At 49.9% G+C, this 17,500-nt stretch overlaps 3 protein-coding genes across 10 annotated transcripts in view; 2 read left to right on the forward strand and 1 right to left on the reverse strand.

Annotated features, from left to right (window-relative positions):
* LOC138950247 (uncharacterized) overlaps positions 1 to 17,500 on the reverse strand; it is a 796,434-nt gene that overhangs the window by 250,823 nt on the left and 528,111 nt on the right. The window lies entirely within an intron of this gene.
* The window catches only part of LOC138950264 (uncharacterized), a gene marked incomplete in the record, with an annotated part of 260,344 nt that overhangs the window by 229,101 nt on the left and 13,743 nt on the right, over positions 1 to 17,500 (forward strand).
* LOC138950261 (uncharacterized) overlaps positions 11,664 to 17,500 on the forward strand; it is a 19,580-nt gene continuing 13,743 nt past the window's right edge. The window contains exons 1-2 of one of the 6 annotated variants that reach the window (XM_070322012.1): positions 11,664 to 11,814; positions 13,906 to 13,960. In XM_070322012.1, coding sequence (XP_070178113.1) covers positions 13,911 to 13,960 — 50 coding nt within the window. In that variant the 5' untranslated portion in view covers positions 11,664 to 11,814; positions 13,906 to 13,910. Of the gene's footprint in view, positions 11,815 to 11,939; positions 12,028 to 13,130; positions 13,154 to 13,458; positions 13,507 to 13,546; positions 13,577 to 13,660; positions 13,717 to 13,905; positions 13,961 to 17,500 lie in introns of those variants that run through there. The other 5 variants (XM_070322007.1, XM_070322013.1, XM_070322011.1 and 2 more) reach the window with 5 other exon arrangements.

Here is a 17,500-nt window from a genome sequence, read left to right on the forward strand (position 1 = left end):
TGCAGAGTGGGGGGGGGGGTGAAAGGGGTGGGGAGCAAAGGAGGTACACAAGTTACCCCCGCTGTTAATTACTGTGCCGTATGATTGATGTGTTGTGTTGTGTGATGTGAGCAGAGTGTGGGGGGGGGGGGGGGTAAAGGAGGTACTTAAGTTACCCCCACTGTGTCGTATGATTGATGTGTTGTGTTGTGTTGTGTGCAGAGTTGGGGGGAGTGGGGGGGAGGAAGGAAGGAGGTAAGCAAGTTATACCCCCACTGTTAATCACTGTGTCGTGTGATGGATTTGTTGTGTTGTGTAATGTGTGCAGAGTGGGTGGGTGGGATGGGGGGGCGGGTAGAATGAAGAAGAGGAGGTACACAAGTTACCCCCGCTGTTCATCACTGTATCGAATGTTGTGTGATGTGTGCAGAGTGGGTGGGTGGGATGGGGGGGGGGTAGAATGAAGAAGAGGAGGTACACAAGTTACCCCCGCTGTTCATCACTGTATGGAATGTTGTGCGATGTGTGCAGGGTGGGTGGGTGGGATGTGGGGGTGGGTAGAATGAAGAAGAGGAGGTACACAAGTTACCCCCGCTGTTCATCACTGTATCGAATGTTGTGCGATGTGTGCAGAGTGGGTGGGTGGGATGGGGGGGGCGGGTAGAATGAAGAAGAGGATGTACACAAGTTACCCCCGCTGTTCATCACTGTATCGAATGTTGTGTGATGTGTGCAGAGTGGGTGGGTGGGATGGGGGGGGGGGGGGCGGGTAGAATGAAGAAGAGGAGGTACACAAGTTACCCCCCACTGTTCATCACTGTGTCGTATGTTGTGTGATGTGTGCAGAGTGGGTGGGTGGGATGGGGGGGGGGGGGGGTAGAATGAAGAAGAGGATGTACACAAGTTACCCCCGCTGTTCATCACTGCATCGAATGTTGTGTTATGTGTGCAGAGTGGGTGGGTGGGATGGGGGGGCGGGTAGAATAAAGAAGAGGAGGTACACAAGTTACCCCCGCTGTTCATCACTGTATCGAATGTTGTGTGATGTGTGCAGAGTGGGTGGGTGGGATGGGGGGGGGGGGGGGGGGCGGGTAGAATGAAGAAGAGGAGGTACACAAGTTACCCCCGCTGTTCATCACTGTATCGAATGTTGTGTGATGTGTGCAGAGTGGGTGGGTGGGAAGGGGGGGGGGGGGGGCGGGTAGAATGAAGAAGAGGAGGTACACAAGTTACCCCCGCTGTTCACCACTGTATCGAATGTTGTGTGATGTGTGCAGAGTGGGTGGGTGGGATTGGGGAGATAGAATGAAGAAGAGGAGGTACACAAATTACCCCCCGCTGTTCATCACTGTATCGAATGTTGTGTGATGTGTGCGGAGTGGGTGGGTGGGATGGGGGGGCGGGTAGAATGAAGAAGAGGAGGTACACAAGTTACCCCCGCTGTTCATCACCGTATCGAATGTTGTGCGATGTGTGCAGAGTGGGTGGGTGGGATGGGGGGGGGGTAGAATGAAGAAGAGGAGGTACACAAGTTCCCCCCGCTGTTCATCACTGTATCGAATGTTGTGTGATGTGTGCAGAGTGGGTGGGTGGGATGGGGGGGGGGGGGGGGGCGGGTAGAATGAAGAAGAGGAGGTACACAAGTTACCCCCGCTGTTCATCACTGTATCGAATGTTGTGTGATGTGTGCAGAGTGGGTGGGTGGGATGGGGGGGGGGTAGAATGAAGAAGAGGAGGTACACAAGTTACCCCCGCTGTTCATCACTGTATCGAATGTTGTGTGATGTGTGCAGAGTGGGTGGGTGGGATGGGGGGGCGGGTAGAATGAAGAAGAGGAGGTACACAAGTTACCCCCGCTGTTCATCACTGTATCGAATGTTGTGTGATGTGTGCAGAGTGGGTGGGTGGGATGGGGGGGCGGGTAGAATGAAGAAGAGGAGGTACACAAGTTACCCCCGCTGTTCATCACCGTATCGAATGTTGTGCGATGTGTGCAGAGTGGGTGGGTGGAATGGGGGGGGGGGGGGTAGAATGAAGAAGAGGAGGTACACAAGTTCCCCCCGCTGTTCATCACTGTATCGAATGTTGTGTGATGTGTGCAGAGTGGGTGGGTGGGATGGGGGGGGGGGGGGCGGGTAGAATGAAGAAGAGGAGGTACACAAGTTACCCCCGCTGTTCATCACTGTGTCGAATGTTGTATGATGTGTACAGAGTGGGTGGGTGGGATAGAGGGGCGGGTAGAATGAAGAAGAGGAGGTACACAAGTTACCCCCGCTGTTCATCACTGTATCGAATGTTGTATGATGTGTACAGAGTGGGTGGGTGGGATGGGGGGGGGGGGTAGAATGAAGAAGAGGAGGTACACAAGTTACCCCCGCTGTTCATCACTGTATCGAATGTTGTGCGATGTGTGCAGAGTGGGTGGGTGGGATGGGGGGGGGGGGGGTAGAATGAAGAAGAGGAGGTACACAAGTTACCCCCGCTGTTCATCACTGTATCGAATGTTGTGTGATGTGTGCAGAGTGGGTGGGTGGGATGGGGGGGGGGGGGGGCGGGTAGAATGAAGAAGAGGAGGTACACAAGTTACCCCCCGCTGTTCATCACTGTATCGAATGTTGTGTGATGTGTGCAGAGTGGGTGGGTGGGATGGGGGGGGGGGGGGGGTAGAATGAAGAAGAGGATGTACACAAGTTACCCCCGCTGTTCATCACTGCATCGAATATTGTGTGATGTGTGCAGAGTGGGTGGGTGGGATGGGGGGGCGGGTAGAATAAAGAAGAGGAGGTACACAAGTTACCCCCGCTGTTCATCACTGTATCGAATGTTGTGTGATGTGTGCAGAGTGGGTGGGTGGGATGGGGGGGGGGGGGGGCGGGTAGAATGAAGAAGAGGAGGTACACAAGTTACCCCCGCTGTTCATCACTGTATCGAATGTTGTGTGATGTGTGCAGAGTGGGTGGGTGGGAAGGGGGGGGGGGGGGGCGGGTAGAATGAAGAAGAGGAGGTACACAAGTTGGCCCCGCTGTTCATTACTGTATCGAATGTTGTGTGATGTGTGCAGAGTGGGTGGGTGGGATTGGGGAGATAGAATGAAGAAGAGGAGGTACACAAATTACCCCCCGCTGTTCATCACTGTATCGAATGTTGTGTGATGTGTGCGGAGTGGGTGGGTGGGATGGGGGGGCGGGTAGAATGAAGAAGAGGAGGTACACAAGTTACCCCCGCTGTTCATCACCGTATCGAATGTTGTGCGATGTGTGCAGAGTGGGTGGGTGGGATGGGGGGGGGGGGGTAGAATGAAGAAGAGGAGGTACACAAGTTCCCCCCGCTGTTCATCACTGTATCGAATGTTGTGTGATGTGTGCAGAGTGGGTGGGTGGGATGGGGGGGGGGGGGGGGGCGGGTAGAATGAAGAAGAGGAGGTACACAAGTTACCCCCGCTGTTCATCACTGTATCGAATGTTGTGTGATGTGTGCAGAGTGGGTGGGTGGGATGGGGGGGGGGGTAGAATGAAGAAGAGGAGGTACACAAGTTATCCCCGCTGTTCATCACAGTATCGAATATTTTGTGATGTGTGCAGAGTGGGTGGGTGGGATGGGGGGGCGGGTAGAATGAAGAAGAGGATGTACACAAGTTACCCCCGCTGTTCATCACTGTATCGAATGTTGTGTGATGTGTGCAGAGTGGGTGGGTGGGATGGGGGGGCGGGTAGAATGAAGAAGAGGAGGTACACAAGTTACCCCCGCTGTTCATCACCGTATCGAATGTTGTGCGATGTGTGCAGAGTGGGTGGGTGGAATGGGGGGGGGGGGTAGAATGAAGAAGAGGAGGTACACAAGTTCCCCCCGCTGTTGATCACTGTGTCGAATGTTGTGTGATGTGTGCAGAGTGGGTGGGTGGGATGGGGGGGGGGGGGGGGGGGCGGGTAGAATGAAGAAGAGGAGGTACACAAGTTACCCCCGCTGTTCATCACTGTGTCGAATGTTGTATGATGTGTACAGAGTGGGTGGGTGGGATAGAGGGGCGGGTAGAATGAAGAAGAGGAGGTACACAAGTTACCCCCGCTGTTCATCACTGTATCGAATGTTGTATGATGTGTACAGAGTGGGTGGGTGGGATGGGGGGGGGGGGGGTAGAATGAAGAAGAGGAGGTTCACAAGTTACCCCCGCTGTTCATCACTGTATCGAATGTTGTATGATGTGTGCAGAGTGGGTGGGTGGGATGGGGGGCGGGTAGAATGAAGAAGAGGAGGTACACAAGGAAACTGCACTGTTCATGTATGTTATGTTATATTGCTGTTTTTTCCTGTACTTATGTATCTTGTATGTGTCAATAGGCTCTGTGCTTTAATAACAATAAATTCTGATTCTGATTCACTTTGTTGGATGATGGATGTGTTGTGTCGGGTGTTGTGTGGAGAGTTGGGGGAGGCGGGAGAGAGGAAGAAGAGGAGGTTCACAAGTTAACCCCGCTGCTCTTTACTGTGTTGTTTGATCGGTGTGTTGTGCTGTGTGATGTGCGCAAAGTTGGGGGGGGGGGGGGGGAGAAGAGGAGGTTAAACAAGCTAAGCCTACCCCTGCTGCTCATCACGGTGTCGTATGATTGATCTGTTGTGTATTGTGATGTGTAGTGCAGAGTGGGGGGAGAAGAAGAAGAAGAATAAGAATAAGAATACTTTATTATCTCATAGAGAAATTCAGGCGTGGTACGTAGAGGTTACATGCCGAGTCTCAGTGATTATTAAAAATAATGGTCGAAGTTAGCGGATCATGAAAAATGCGAGCTTCAGCGAGCTTTTTCATGACCGCGAACTGAGACCATTATTTTTAATAATCACTGAGACGAGGTGTGTAACCTCTTTATTCCCCCTTTCTTCAGTTATTCAAAGAAAACAGGAGTTTTTGTGCGAAAGTTTGATCGAATCCGAATCACTCAACCAGTCAACCTGCGCAGGCGATCGATTAATGCGCGGTTGTATAGTTCCGTGCAAATCATTCCATTCTGTTAACACTTCTTGTCAGTTTCCCTGTTTTAGACTAAAATCAAGTACACAGATAAGCTGTTATTCTGCTGTGGCGGTAAAGGCAGATATTGTGTGTTCTGTTTATGTTTTAGTATCGCTAAAGATAATGTTCTTTCGTCAAATGGGACTAGCAGACGAACTTTTGCACCCGTGTTCCAACGTTAATTACTGTATGAAGTTCAGTTTTTGGGGGAAAATAGTGTATGAAACCGCTTTATGTTGTTTAAATTGATGAGATGTGTGCATTTGGTTGCGTGTGATCTGTTTATAAAATGAAATATTGTTGAAAACTGACCGTCGGATTGCAGTCAGTGTTGTCGAAGAAACTGCGTTAAAAGAAGGGGAACTACTCTTGTCGGCAAGAGTATGAGTTACTTGCCTTGGGAATTTGCTTGTGATGAACGGTGTGTGCACAGCAGATCTATATTCAGAAAACAACCGAACTCATGGATTTTATATGGAGATTCATGTGTTCAGGCCTGTAGTTGTTAATTTAAATGCGGTATGTTTGTATTGTTTGCTCCAGAGATGTATATTTCGTACGTATAGAGCGTTTTGAACTTTTCAGTCGCAAAAGTAGTACCAAAACAGAACAGCTTCTCAACCCATTGCACTATCGAGGATTCAGGCTGTTGCTGGCTCGTTATTTGTTTGGTTGCTGGGTCATTATCGAAAAATAACTAGCTCTACAAGTTTACAGAGGTAAAGAAGCAGAGGGGGGAATAAATAACAATAATACAAACAGGACATTGTTTTTACATAAGACATATAGCACTATATAACAGGGCAGGTTATAAACACACCTCCCACATACCTTTCTGGCCATTCCTTGCATTGTGCTTACGCATTCAGTCATGAACACATCCATGTCTCACTTACACATCGCACACATGGACATTCTTATACGCTCAACTTACCCATTCACACATGGACATTCGACTACGCCCACTTACACATTCCCACATGGACATCTTTAAAGCACTGCGCTTACATATTCTCGCACACCTACGCGTATAACGGACTATGGCTAAACATCATTGCAAAAAATCATAGCATACAATATATCACAGAAAAAATACGGACGTACATAAAACCAATACATACATGTACATTACTACTGATTGCACTGGCAGAAGAGGGGCTGAGTCCAGTATGTGGATGTGTTTACATGTTGCCAAGGGTGATGGATTTGGGGATGAAGCTGTTTTGCAGCCTGAGTGTCCTAGCTTTGTGCGTGCGAAGTCTACGGCCAGAGGGAAGGAGTTCATAGAGGTGGGCAAGGACATGGGACCTATCTGAAGCTATCCGCCTACTCTTTCTCACCACACGCTTTTTATACAGGGACTCCACACTTGCTTGCTGCCTGCCAATCACCTTGCTACTGACATTCACCATTCGCACTAAGACATTCCTGTTCTTCACACTCAGACCTCCATACCAGGACACAAAACCAAAAGTGATGACAGACTCGATGAAAGAGCGGTAGAAAGTTTGAAGGATAGAAGGGTTCACATTCAACTTCCTAAGTTTCTGAAGGCAGGAAAAACACAAGTTACCCCTACTGTTTCTCACTGTGTCGTACAATTGATGATTTGTGTGCAGAGTGGGGGGGGGGGAGCAAAGGAGGTACACAAGTTACCCCCGCTGTTAATTACTGTGTCGAATGTTGTGTGATGTGTGCAGAGTGGGTGGGTGGGATGTGGGGGGGGGGGGGCGGTTAGATTGAAGAAGAGGAGGTACACAAGTTCCCCCCGCTGTTGATCACTGTGTCGAATGTTGTGTAATGTGCAGAGTGGGTGGGTGGGATGGGGGGGGGGGGCGGTTAGAATGAAGAAGAGGAGGTACACAAGTTCCCCCCGCTGTTGATCACTGTGTCGAATGTTGTGTGATGTGTGCAGAGTGGGTGGGTGGGATGGGGGGGGGGGGGGCGGTTAGAATGAAGAAGAGGAGGTACACAAGTTACCCCCGCTGTTCATCACTGTGTCGAATGTTGTGTGATGTGTGCAGAGTGGGTGGGTGGGATGGGGGGGGGGGGGGTAGAATAAAGAAGAGGATGTTCACAAGTTATCCCCGCTGTTCATCACTGTATCGAATGTTGTGCGATGTGTGCGGAGAGGGTGGGTGGGATGGGGGGGGGGGGGGGCGGTTAGAATGAAGAAGAGGAGGTACACAAGTTATCCCCGCTGTTCATCACTGTATCGAATGTTGTGCGATGTGTGCGGAGAGGGTGGGTGGGATGGGGGGGGGGGGCGGTTAGAATGAAGAAGAGGATGTTCACAAGTTATCCCCGCTGTTCATCACTGTATCAAATGTTGTGCGATGTGTGCAGAGTGGGTGGGTGGGATGGGGGGGGGGGGGGGGGCGGGTAGAATGAAGAAGAGGAGGTACACAAATTACCCCCCGCTGTTCATCACTGTATCGAATGTTGTGCGATGTGTGCAGAGTGGGTGGGTGGGATGGGGGGGATAGGGGGTACACAAGTTACCCCCGCTGTGAATTAATGTGCCGTATGATTGATGTGTTGTGTTGTTTGATGTGTGCAGTGTGGGTGGGTGGGATGGGGAGGGGTAGAATGAAGAAGAGGAGGTACACAAGTTACCCCCGCTGTTCATCACTGTATCGAATGTTGTGTGATGTGTGCAATGGGGGGGCGGGTAGAATGAAGAAGAGGATGTACACAAGTTACCCCCGCCGTTCATCACTGTATCGAATGTTGTGTGATGTGTGCAGGGTGGGTGGGTGGGATGGGGGGGCGGGTAGAATGAAGAAGAGGAGGCACACAAGTTACCCCCGCTGTTCATCACTGTATCGAATGTTGTGTGATGTGTGCAGAGTGGGTGGGTGGGATGTGGGGGGGGGGGGGGGGGCGGTTAGATTGAAGAAGAGGAGGTACACAAGTTACCCCCGCTGTTCATCACTGTGTCGAATGTTGTGTGATGTGTGCAGAGTGGGTGGGTGGGATGGGGGGGGGGGGCGGTTAGAATGAAGAAGAGGAGGTACACAAGTTACCCCCGCTGTTCATCACTGTGTCGAATGTTGTGTGATGTGTGCAGAGTGGGTGGGTGGGATGGGGGGGGGGGGGGGGTAGAATAAAGAAGAGGATGTTCACAAGTTATCCCCGCTGTTCATCACTGTATCGAATGTTGTGCGATGTGTGCGGAGAGGGTGGGTGGGATGGGGGGGGGGGGGGGGCGGTTAGAATGAAGAAGAGGAGGTACACAAGTTATCCCCGCTGTTCATCACTGTATCGAATGTTGTGCGATGTGTGCGGAGAGGGTGGGTGGGATGGGGGGGGGGGGCGGTTAGAATGAAGAAGAGGAGGTACACAAGTTATCCCCGCTGTTCATCACTGTATCAAATGTTGTGCGATGTGTGCAGAGTGGGTGGGTGGGATGGGGGGGGGGGGGGGCGGGTAGAATGAAGAAGAGGAGGTACACAAATTACCCCCCGCTGTTCATCACTGTATCGAATGTTGTGCGATGTGTGCAGAGTGGGTGGGTGGGATGGGGGGGATAGGGGGTACACAAGTTACCCCCGCTGTGAATTAATGTGCCGTATGATTGATGTGTTGTGTTGTTTGATGTGTGCAGTGTGGGTGGGTGGGATGGGGAGGGGTAGAATGAAGAAGAGGAGGTACACAAGTTACCCCCGCTGTTCATCACTGTATCGAATGTTGTGTGATGTGTGCAATGGGGGGCGGGTAGAATGAAGAAGAGGAGGTACACAAGTTACCCCCGCCGTTCATCACTGTATCGAATGTTGTGTGATGTGTGCAGGGTGGGTGGGTGGGATGGGGGGGCGGGTAGAATGAAGAAGAGGAGGCACACAAGTTACCCCCGCTGTTCATCACTGTATCGAATGTTGTGTGATGTGTGCAGAGTGGGTGGGTGGGATGGGGGGCGGGTAGAATGAAGAAGAGGAGGTACACAAGTTACCCCCGCTGTTCATCACTGTGTCGAATGTGGTGTGATGTGTGCAGAGTGAGTGGGGGGGGGAGGAAAAGGAGGTACACAAGTTACCCCCGCTGTTCATCACTGTATCGAATGTGGTGTGATGTGTGCAGAGTGAGTGGGGGGGGGGGAGAATAAGGAGGTACACAAGTTACCCCCGCTGTTCATCACTGCATCGAATGTTGTGCGATGTGTGCAGAGTGGGTGGGTGGGATGGGGGGCGGGGGGGGGGGTAGAATGAAGAAGAGGAGGTACACAAGTTACCCCCGCCGTTCATCACTGTATCGAATGTTGTGTGATGTGTGCAGAGTGGGTGGGTGGAATGGGGGGGGGGCGGGTAGAATGAAGAAGAGGAGGTAAACAAGTTACCCCCGCTGTTCATCACTGTGTCGAATGTTGCGTGATGTGTGCAGAGTGGGTGGGTGGGATGGGGGGGGGGGGGGCGGGTAGAATGAAGAAGAGGAGGTACACAAGTTACCCCCGCTGTTCATCACTGTATCGAATGTTGTATGATGTGTGCAGAGTGGGTGGGTGGGATGGGGGGGGGGGCGGGGTAGAACTATGAAGAAGAGGAGGTACACAAGGTACCCCCGCTGTTCATCACTGTATCGAATGTTGTGTGATGTGTGCAGAGTGGGTGGGTGGGATGGGGGGGGGGGGGGCGGGTAGAATGAAGAAGAGGAGGTACACAAGTTACCCCCGCTGTTCATCACTGTATCGAATGTTGTGTGATGTGTGCAATGGGGGGGCGGGTAGAATGAAGAAGAGGATGTACACAAGTTACCCCCGCCGTTCATCACTGTATCGAATGTTGTGTGATGTGTGCAGGGTGGGTGGGTGGGATGGGGGGGCGGGTAGAATGAAGAAGAGGAGGCACACAAGTTACCCCCGCTGTTCATCACTGTATCGAATGTTGTGTGATGTGTGCAGAGTGGGTGGGTGGGATGGGGGGCGGGTAGAATGAAGAAGAGGAGGTACACAAGTTACCCCCGCTGTTCATCACTGTGTCGAATGTTGTGTGATGTGTGCAGAGTGAGTGGGGGGGGGGGAGGATAAGGAGGTACACAAGTTACCCCCGCTGTTCATCACTGCATCGAATGTTGTGCGATGTGTGCAGAGTGGGTGGGTGGGATGGGGGGCGGGGGGGGGGTAGAATGAAGAAGAGGAGGTACACAAGTTACCCCCGCCGTTCATCACTGTATCGAATGTTGTGTGATGTGTGCAGAGTGGGTGGGTGGAATGGGGGGGGGGGGGCGGGTAGAATGAAGAAGAGGAGGTAAACAAGTTACCCCCGCTGTTCATCACTGTGTCGAATGTTGCGTGATGTGTGCAGAGTGGGTGGGTGGGATGGGGGGGGGGGGGGCGGGTAGAATGAAGAAGAGGAGGTACACAAGTTACCCCCGCTGTCCATCACTGTATCGAATGTTGTGTGATGTGTGCAGAGTGGGTGGGTGGGATAGAGGGGCGGGTAGAATGAAGAAGAGGAGGTACACAAGTTACCCCCGCTGTTCATCACTGTATCGAATGTTGTGTGATGTGTGCAGAGTGGGTGGGTGGGATAGAGGGGCGGGTAGAATGAAGAAGAGGAGGTACACACGTTACCCCCGCTGTTCATCACTGTATCGAATGTTGTGTGATGTGTGCAGAGTGGGTGGGTGGGATAGAGGGGCGGGTAGAAGGAAGAAGAGGAGGTACACAAGGTACCCCCGCTGTTCATCACTGTATCGAATGTTGTGTGATGTGTGCAGAGTGGGTGGGATGGGGGGGGGGGGCGGGTAGAATGAAGAAGAGGAGGTACACAAGTTACCCCCGCTGTTCATCACTGTATCGAATGTTGTGTGATGTGTGCAGAGTGGGTGGGTGGGATGGGGGGCGGGTAGAATGAAGAAGAGGATGTACACAAGTTACCCCCGCTGTTCATCACTGCATCGAATGTTGTGTTATGTGTGCAGAGTGGGTGGGTGGGATGGGGGGCGGGTAGAATGAAGAAGAGGAGGTACACAAGTTACCCCCGCTGTTCATCACTGTATCGAATGTTGTGTGATGTGTGCAGAGTGGGTGGGTGGGATGAATTAAGGACCGCCTTCAGTGTATTCAATTCAACGCACCATTAACCAGTTCTCAACAGTGATGACATTCATTGTCTCATTGGTTGTTGTATGTTGGTGATCACATGGAGTTGTGGTCACATGCTTTATTATGAATTCATTGATCATATGGAGTTTTGGTCACATGTTTTATTATGAATTCATTGCTCATATGGAGTTTGGGAGTTTTTCTATGTTTCATTATGAATTCATTTACCATCTGGAGTTTTGGGAGTTTTTCTATGTTTCATTATACATTTATTGATCATAGAATTATGGAGTTTTGTTTTTGTTTGTTGTATGTTTTATTATGAATTCGTTTAGAGATGAAATTCAAAGTCTCATTGGTTGTTTCAGGTTGAGGATCATATGAAGTTTTGAAAGTTTTTCAGGTTTATTTATGAATTCAAAGACTAAAACTGAGAGAAGAATTCTGAAAGAATTGCTTTGGCAATTTTCCGACTTTTTATATTACCCCCTAACTTCTTCTGTCATAAGTTTATTAATATAAATGTGCCCCCAATACAACATGCGGTGTATTATCTTTTGCTGGAGGGCATAGGTCACAGCCTACTATGCCTGTTTCGTGATTAGCGGCGTGTCATGGATAGTGGCATAAAAAGGTCAGGTAAAACAGCTTGCGGTTTTCCCACAAAACAATACACCCAGTTACATTTCTTCCAGGGCGTGACCAAAAACCGACAGTGTCTATATCTCAGTTGACTGTCGTATCTGACAAACGGTTTAGAGGCTGCGTGGAACACACTTCTGAGGTAAGTGTCTATATCTCAGTTGACTGTCGTGTCTGACAAACGGTTTAGAGGCTGCGTGGAACACACTGAGGTAAGTGTCTATATCTCAGTTGACTGTCGTGTCTGACAATCGGTCTAGAGGCTGCGTGGAACACACTGAGGTAAGTGTCTATATCTCAGTTGACTGTCGTGTCTGACAAACGGTTTAGAGGCTGCGTGGAACACACTTCTGAGGTAAGTGTCTATATCTCAGTTGACTGTCGTGTCTGACAATCGGTCTAGAGGCTGCGTGGAACACACTGAGGTAAGTGTCTATATCTCAGTTGACTGTCGTGTCTGACAATCGGTTTAGAGGCTGCGTGGAACACACTGAGGTAAGTGTCTGTATCTCAGTTGACTGTCGTGTCTGACAATCGGTCTAGAGGCTACGTGGAACACACTGAGGTAAGTGTCTATATCTCAGTTGACTGTCGTGTCTGACAATCGGTCTAGAGACTGCGTGGAACACACTGAGGTAAGTGTCTATATCTCAGTTGACTGTCGTGTCTGACAATCGGTCTAGAGGCTGCGTGGAACACACTGAGGTAAGTGTCTATATCTCAGTTGACTGCCGTGTCTGACAATCGGTCTAGAGGCTGCGTGGAACACATTTCTGAGGTAAGTGTCCATATCTCAGTTGACTGTCGTGTCTGACAATCGGTCTAGAGGCTACGTGGAACACACTGAGGTAAGTGTCTATATCTCAGTTGACTGTCGTGTCTGACAATCGGTCTAGAGGCTGCGTGGAACACACTGAGGTAAGTGTCTATATCTCAGTTGACTGTCGTGTCTGACAATCGGTCTAGAGACTGCGTGGAACACACTGAGGTAAGTGTCTATATCTCAGTTGACTGTCGTGTCTGACAATCGGTCTAGAGGCTGCGTGGAACACACTGAGGTAAGGGTCTATATCTCAGTTGACTGCCGTGTCTGACAATCGGTCTAGAGGCTGCGTGGAACACATTTCTGAGGTAAGTGTCTATATCTCAGTTGACTGTCGTGTCTGACAATCGGTCTAGAGGCTACGTGGAACACACTGAGGTAAGTGTCTATATCTCAGTTGACTGTCGTGTCTGACAATCGGTCTAGAGGCTACGTGGAACACACTGAGGTAAGTGTCTATATCTCAGTTGACTGTCGTGTCTGACAATCGGTCTAGAGGCTGCGTGGAACACACTGAGGTAAGTGTCTATATCTCAGTTGACTGTCGTGTCTGACAATCGGTTTAGAGGCTGCGTGGAACACACTGAGGTAAGTGTCTATATCTCAGTTGACTGTCGTGTCTGACAATCGGTCTAGAGGCTGCGTGGAACACACTGAGGTAAGTGTCTATATCTCAGTTGACTGTCGTGTCTGACAATCGGTCTAGAGGCTACGTGGAACACATTTCTGAGGTAAGTGTCTATATCTCAGTTGACTGTCGTGTCTGACAATCGGTCTAGTGGCTGCGTGGAACACACTGAGGTAAGTGTCCATATCTCAGTTGACTGTCGTGTCTGACAATCGGTCTAGAGGCTACGTGGAACACACTGAGGTAAGTGTCTATATCTCAGTTGACTGTCGTGTCTGACAATCGGTTTAGAGGCTGCGTGGAACACACTGAGGTAAGTGTCTATATCTCAGTTGACTGTCGTGTCTGACAAACGGTCTAGAGGCTGCGTGGAACACACTGAGGTAAGTGTCTATATCTCAGTTGACTGTCGTGTCTGACAATCGGTTTAGAGGCTGCGTGGAACACACTGAGGTAAGTGTCTATATCTCAGTTGACAGTCGTGTCTGACAATCGGTCTAGAGGCTGCGTGGAACACACTGAGCTAAGTGTCTATATCTCTGTTGACTGTCGTGACTGACAATCGGTCTAGAGACTGCGTGGAACACACTGAGGTAAGTGTCTATATCTCAGTTGACTGTCGTGTCTGACAATCGGTTTAGAGGCTGCATGGAACACACTGAGGTAAGTGTCTATATCTCAGTTGACTGTCGTGTCTGACAATCGTGGAGATTGTGTTCATGTTGCCATTCCTGTAAATTGTGTTCATGTTGCCATGATACTTCTTTTCTTTGCGTGTGCAGGAAAGATGCTGTACTTGGTGCTTGCTCTCATCGCCCTGCTTCCAGCCTGTCTGGGGTACGTAGCACTCAGATACCCGTCTGCTTCCAGCCTGTCTGGGGTACGTAGCACTCAGATACCCGTCTGCGCACCCTTCGCTTGCGTAACACTCTTTTCCGAACACTCACAGTACAGCCCCACCCCCACCTCAATCCTCCCAGATCGGAGTGTGACTTCCCTAGAGGGTGTGAAGGCAAAGACAGCCCCCCCCCCCCTCACTCCTTCCAGATCGGAGTGTGACTTCCCTAGAGGGTGTGAAGGCAAAGACAGCCCCCCCCCCCCTCACTCCTCCCAGATCGGAGTGTGACTTCCCTAGAGGGTGTGAAGGCAAAGACAGCCCCCCCCTCACTCCTCCCAGATCGGAGTGTGACTTCCCCACAGGGTGTGAAGGCAAAGACAGCCCCCCCCTCACTCCTCCCAGATCGGAGTGTGACTTCCCTAGAGGGTGTGAAGGCAAAGACAGCCCCCCCCCTCACTCCTCCCAGATCGGAGTGTGACTTCCCTAGAGGGTGTGAAGGCAAAGACAGCCCCCCCCCCTCACTCCTCCCAGATCGGAGTGTGACTTCCCCACAGGGTGTGAAGGCAAAGACAGCCCCCCCCCCCCTCACTCCTCCCAGATCGGAGTGTGACTTCCCCACAGGGTGTGAAGGCAAAGACAGCCCCCCCCCCTCACTCCTCCCAGATCGGAGTGTGACTTCCCCACAGGGTGTGAAGGCAAAGACAGCCCCCCCCCCTCACTCCTCCCAGATCGGAGTGTGACTTCCCCACAGGGTGTGAAGGCAAAGACAGCCCCCCCCCTCACTCCTCCCAGATCGGAGTGTGACTTCCCTAGAGGGTGTGAAGGCAAAGACAGCCCCCCCCCCTCACTCCTCCCAGATCGGAGTGTGACTTCCCTAGAGGGTGTGAAGGCAAAGACAGCCCCCCTCCCCCTCACTCCTCCCAGATCGGAGTGTGACTTCCCTAGAGGGTGTGAAGGCAAAGACAGCCCCCCCCTCACTCCTCCCAGATCGGAGTGTGACTTCCCTAGAGGGTGTGAAGGCAAAGACAGCCCCCCCCCCCCTCACTCCTCCCAAATCGGAGTGTGACTTCCCTAGAGGGTGTGAAGGCAAAGACAGCCCCCCCCCCCTCACTCCTCCCAGATCGGAGTGTGACTTCCCTAGAGGGTGTGAAGGCAAAGACAGCCCCCCCCCCCCCTCACTCCTCCCAGATCGGAGTGTGACTTCCCTAGAGGGTGTGAAGGCAAAGACAGCCCCCCTCCCCCTCACTCCTCCCAGATCGGAGTGTGACTTCCCTAGAGGGTGTGAAGGCAAAGACAGCCCCCCTCTCCCTCACTCCTCCCAGATCGGAGTGTGACTTCCCCACAGGGTGTGAAGGCAAAGACAGCCCCCCCCCTCACTCCTCCCAGATCGGAGTGTGACTTCCCTAGAGGGTGTGAAGGCAAAGACAGTCAGACAGCAGTGGGTGTAGGCTGAGATGACAGCCTGCACTGATCCAAGTTATTCGCAAAACGCAAGGGTATGCAAGATAGTATGGCACACATATGGTGATGATGATGATGATGATGATGATGATGATGATGATGATGACGATGACGATGACGATGACGATGACGATGATGATGATGATGATGATGATGATGACGATGATGATGATGATGATGATGATGACGACGATGACGATTAAGATGATGATGATGATGATGATGATGATGATGATGATGATGATGATGATGATGATGATGATGATGATGATGATGATGACGATGATTTCTTTTTTTTTTTTTTTTTTTTTTTTTTTTTGAACCTCAGTTACAATATGACTCGCTACGAGTATGATACTGTGAGCGAAGCTGAACAGTTTAAACGTAAACATTCTTTCGTTTAACATGGACAATCTTCGAAAATGTACAATATTTTCAATCAATTATAATTTAGATATAATTCTCTCCGTCAACTGGCATTTGCACACTTTCTCTCTTTCTCTATCCTCTCTCCCCATCCTCTCTCTCCCTCCCCTCCCCTCTCTCCCTCTCTCTATCTTTAATCGTCCTCTCACTCTCTCTCCCCCTCTCCCCTTCTCTGTCTCTCTCACCCTCCCTGCCACTCTCTATCTCTCTCTCTCTGATACTGTGAGCGATGCTGAACAGTTTAAACATAAACCCTACCATTCTCTCTCTCTCTCTCTCTGATACTGTGAGCGATGCTGAACAGTTTAAACATAAACAGATAGGGTTATAAATAGCAATAATATCATTCTTTCGTTTAACATGGACAATCTTCGAAAATCTCTCTTTCTCGCTCACTCTCTCCCACCCCTCCCTCCGCTCTTTCTCTACCTCTCTCTCTCTCGCACCCTCCCCTTTTCCCCTCTCTGTCTCTCTTCCTCTCTCAATCTCTCTCTCTCTCCCTCTCCCTCTCTCTCTCTCTCCCTCTCCCTCTCTCTCTCTCCCTCCCTCACTCTCCCTCCCTCACTCTCTCTCTCTCTCTATTACCATGGTTGTGTTTAGATGAATTAATAATAATGATATATTTTGCTGTTCGTCATAATTGTTTTCATCATTGGTTCACCTTAGTTAATACATTGACATTTGCAACGAGTCATTTACAATAGCATGATAGTACTGGGTTTCTCAGTCAAAAAGCCGAATGGAGAGCTCTCTTTCAAATATACAATTTGGGTCAAAGCCTTCTCCGTATTTGTATATACTTATTGACATTTTTGCAACAAGCAGAATAAAGTTAATATTTCTTATAGTTTGGTCCTGTTGCTTGTTCGGTTGGAAACCAAATAAAACGTCAGTTTCTTTTAATTTTATCTGTGAACCTGTTTTTATATAAATTTGCTTTTCTACGTTCTTCCAAAAAAGTGATATTCTTGGGCATTTAAAGAAAAAATGTTCAATGAAATCAATATCTCCACACAGACTACAGCGATTGTTTTCACGTTTTTTCATTTTGTGTAGTAAGATATTAGTGGGGTAGATATTATGCAATATCTTCCAGTGAAGTAGCCTTAGTCGCTCTTCCTTGGTGCAGTTGTTTGCTATCATCCAATGATTTCTTTCTATTTTATAGTTATATTTATTCATCCAAAAATGTATTGAGCAAGGAGTATTTGCTTTTTGTTTGGTAAGTAGTGATCTAAATTTTTTGGGAGTCCAGTTTTTAAGAGATTGAGGTTCTAGAGAGACAGTCGCTTCTTGAGTTTGGTTATTGTCAGCTCGCAATGATTGCGCAATGAGCGCGGTTCGCATTGCATTATAATCAAACAGCAGAGCAGGGTAGTCCCCGATTTTTTCTGCAATACGTGCGAGTGGTAATAATCCCTCGTCTGTCCATATATCTTGGACGTAATTTATGTATGCATTTGTCCATCTCTTGAAGAACAGAGGTCTGTTTCTGTACATTATCTCTTTGCTATTCCAGAGACAGGTATATTTGAATTCAGTATTGGACAGGTATATATTTCTGAATTCAAGCCATTTAATTAGACATGATTTCCAGAATTTAGATTTGACTTTTTCGAGTCCTAAAAATGTTTTTGGATTGGCAGTAGCAT

This window comes from Littorina saxatilis, linkage group LG16, assembly GCF_037325665.1.
Source record: "Littorina saxatilis isolate snail1 linkage group LG16, US_GU_Lsax_2.0, whole genome shotgun sequence".
Lineage (NCBI taxonomy): Eukaryota > Metazoa > Mollusca > Gastropoda > Littorinimorpha > Littorinidae > Littorina > Littorina saxatilis.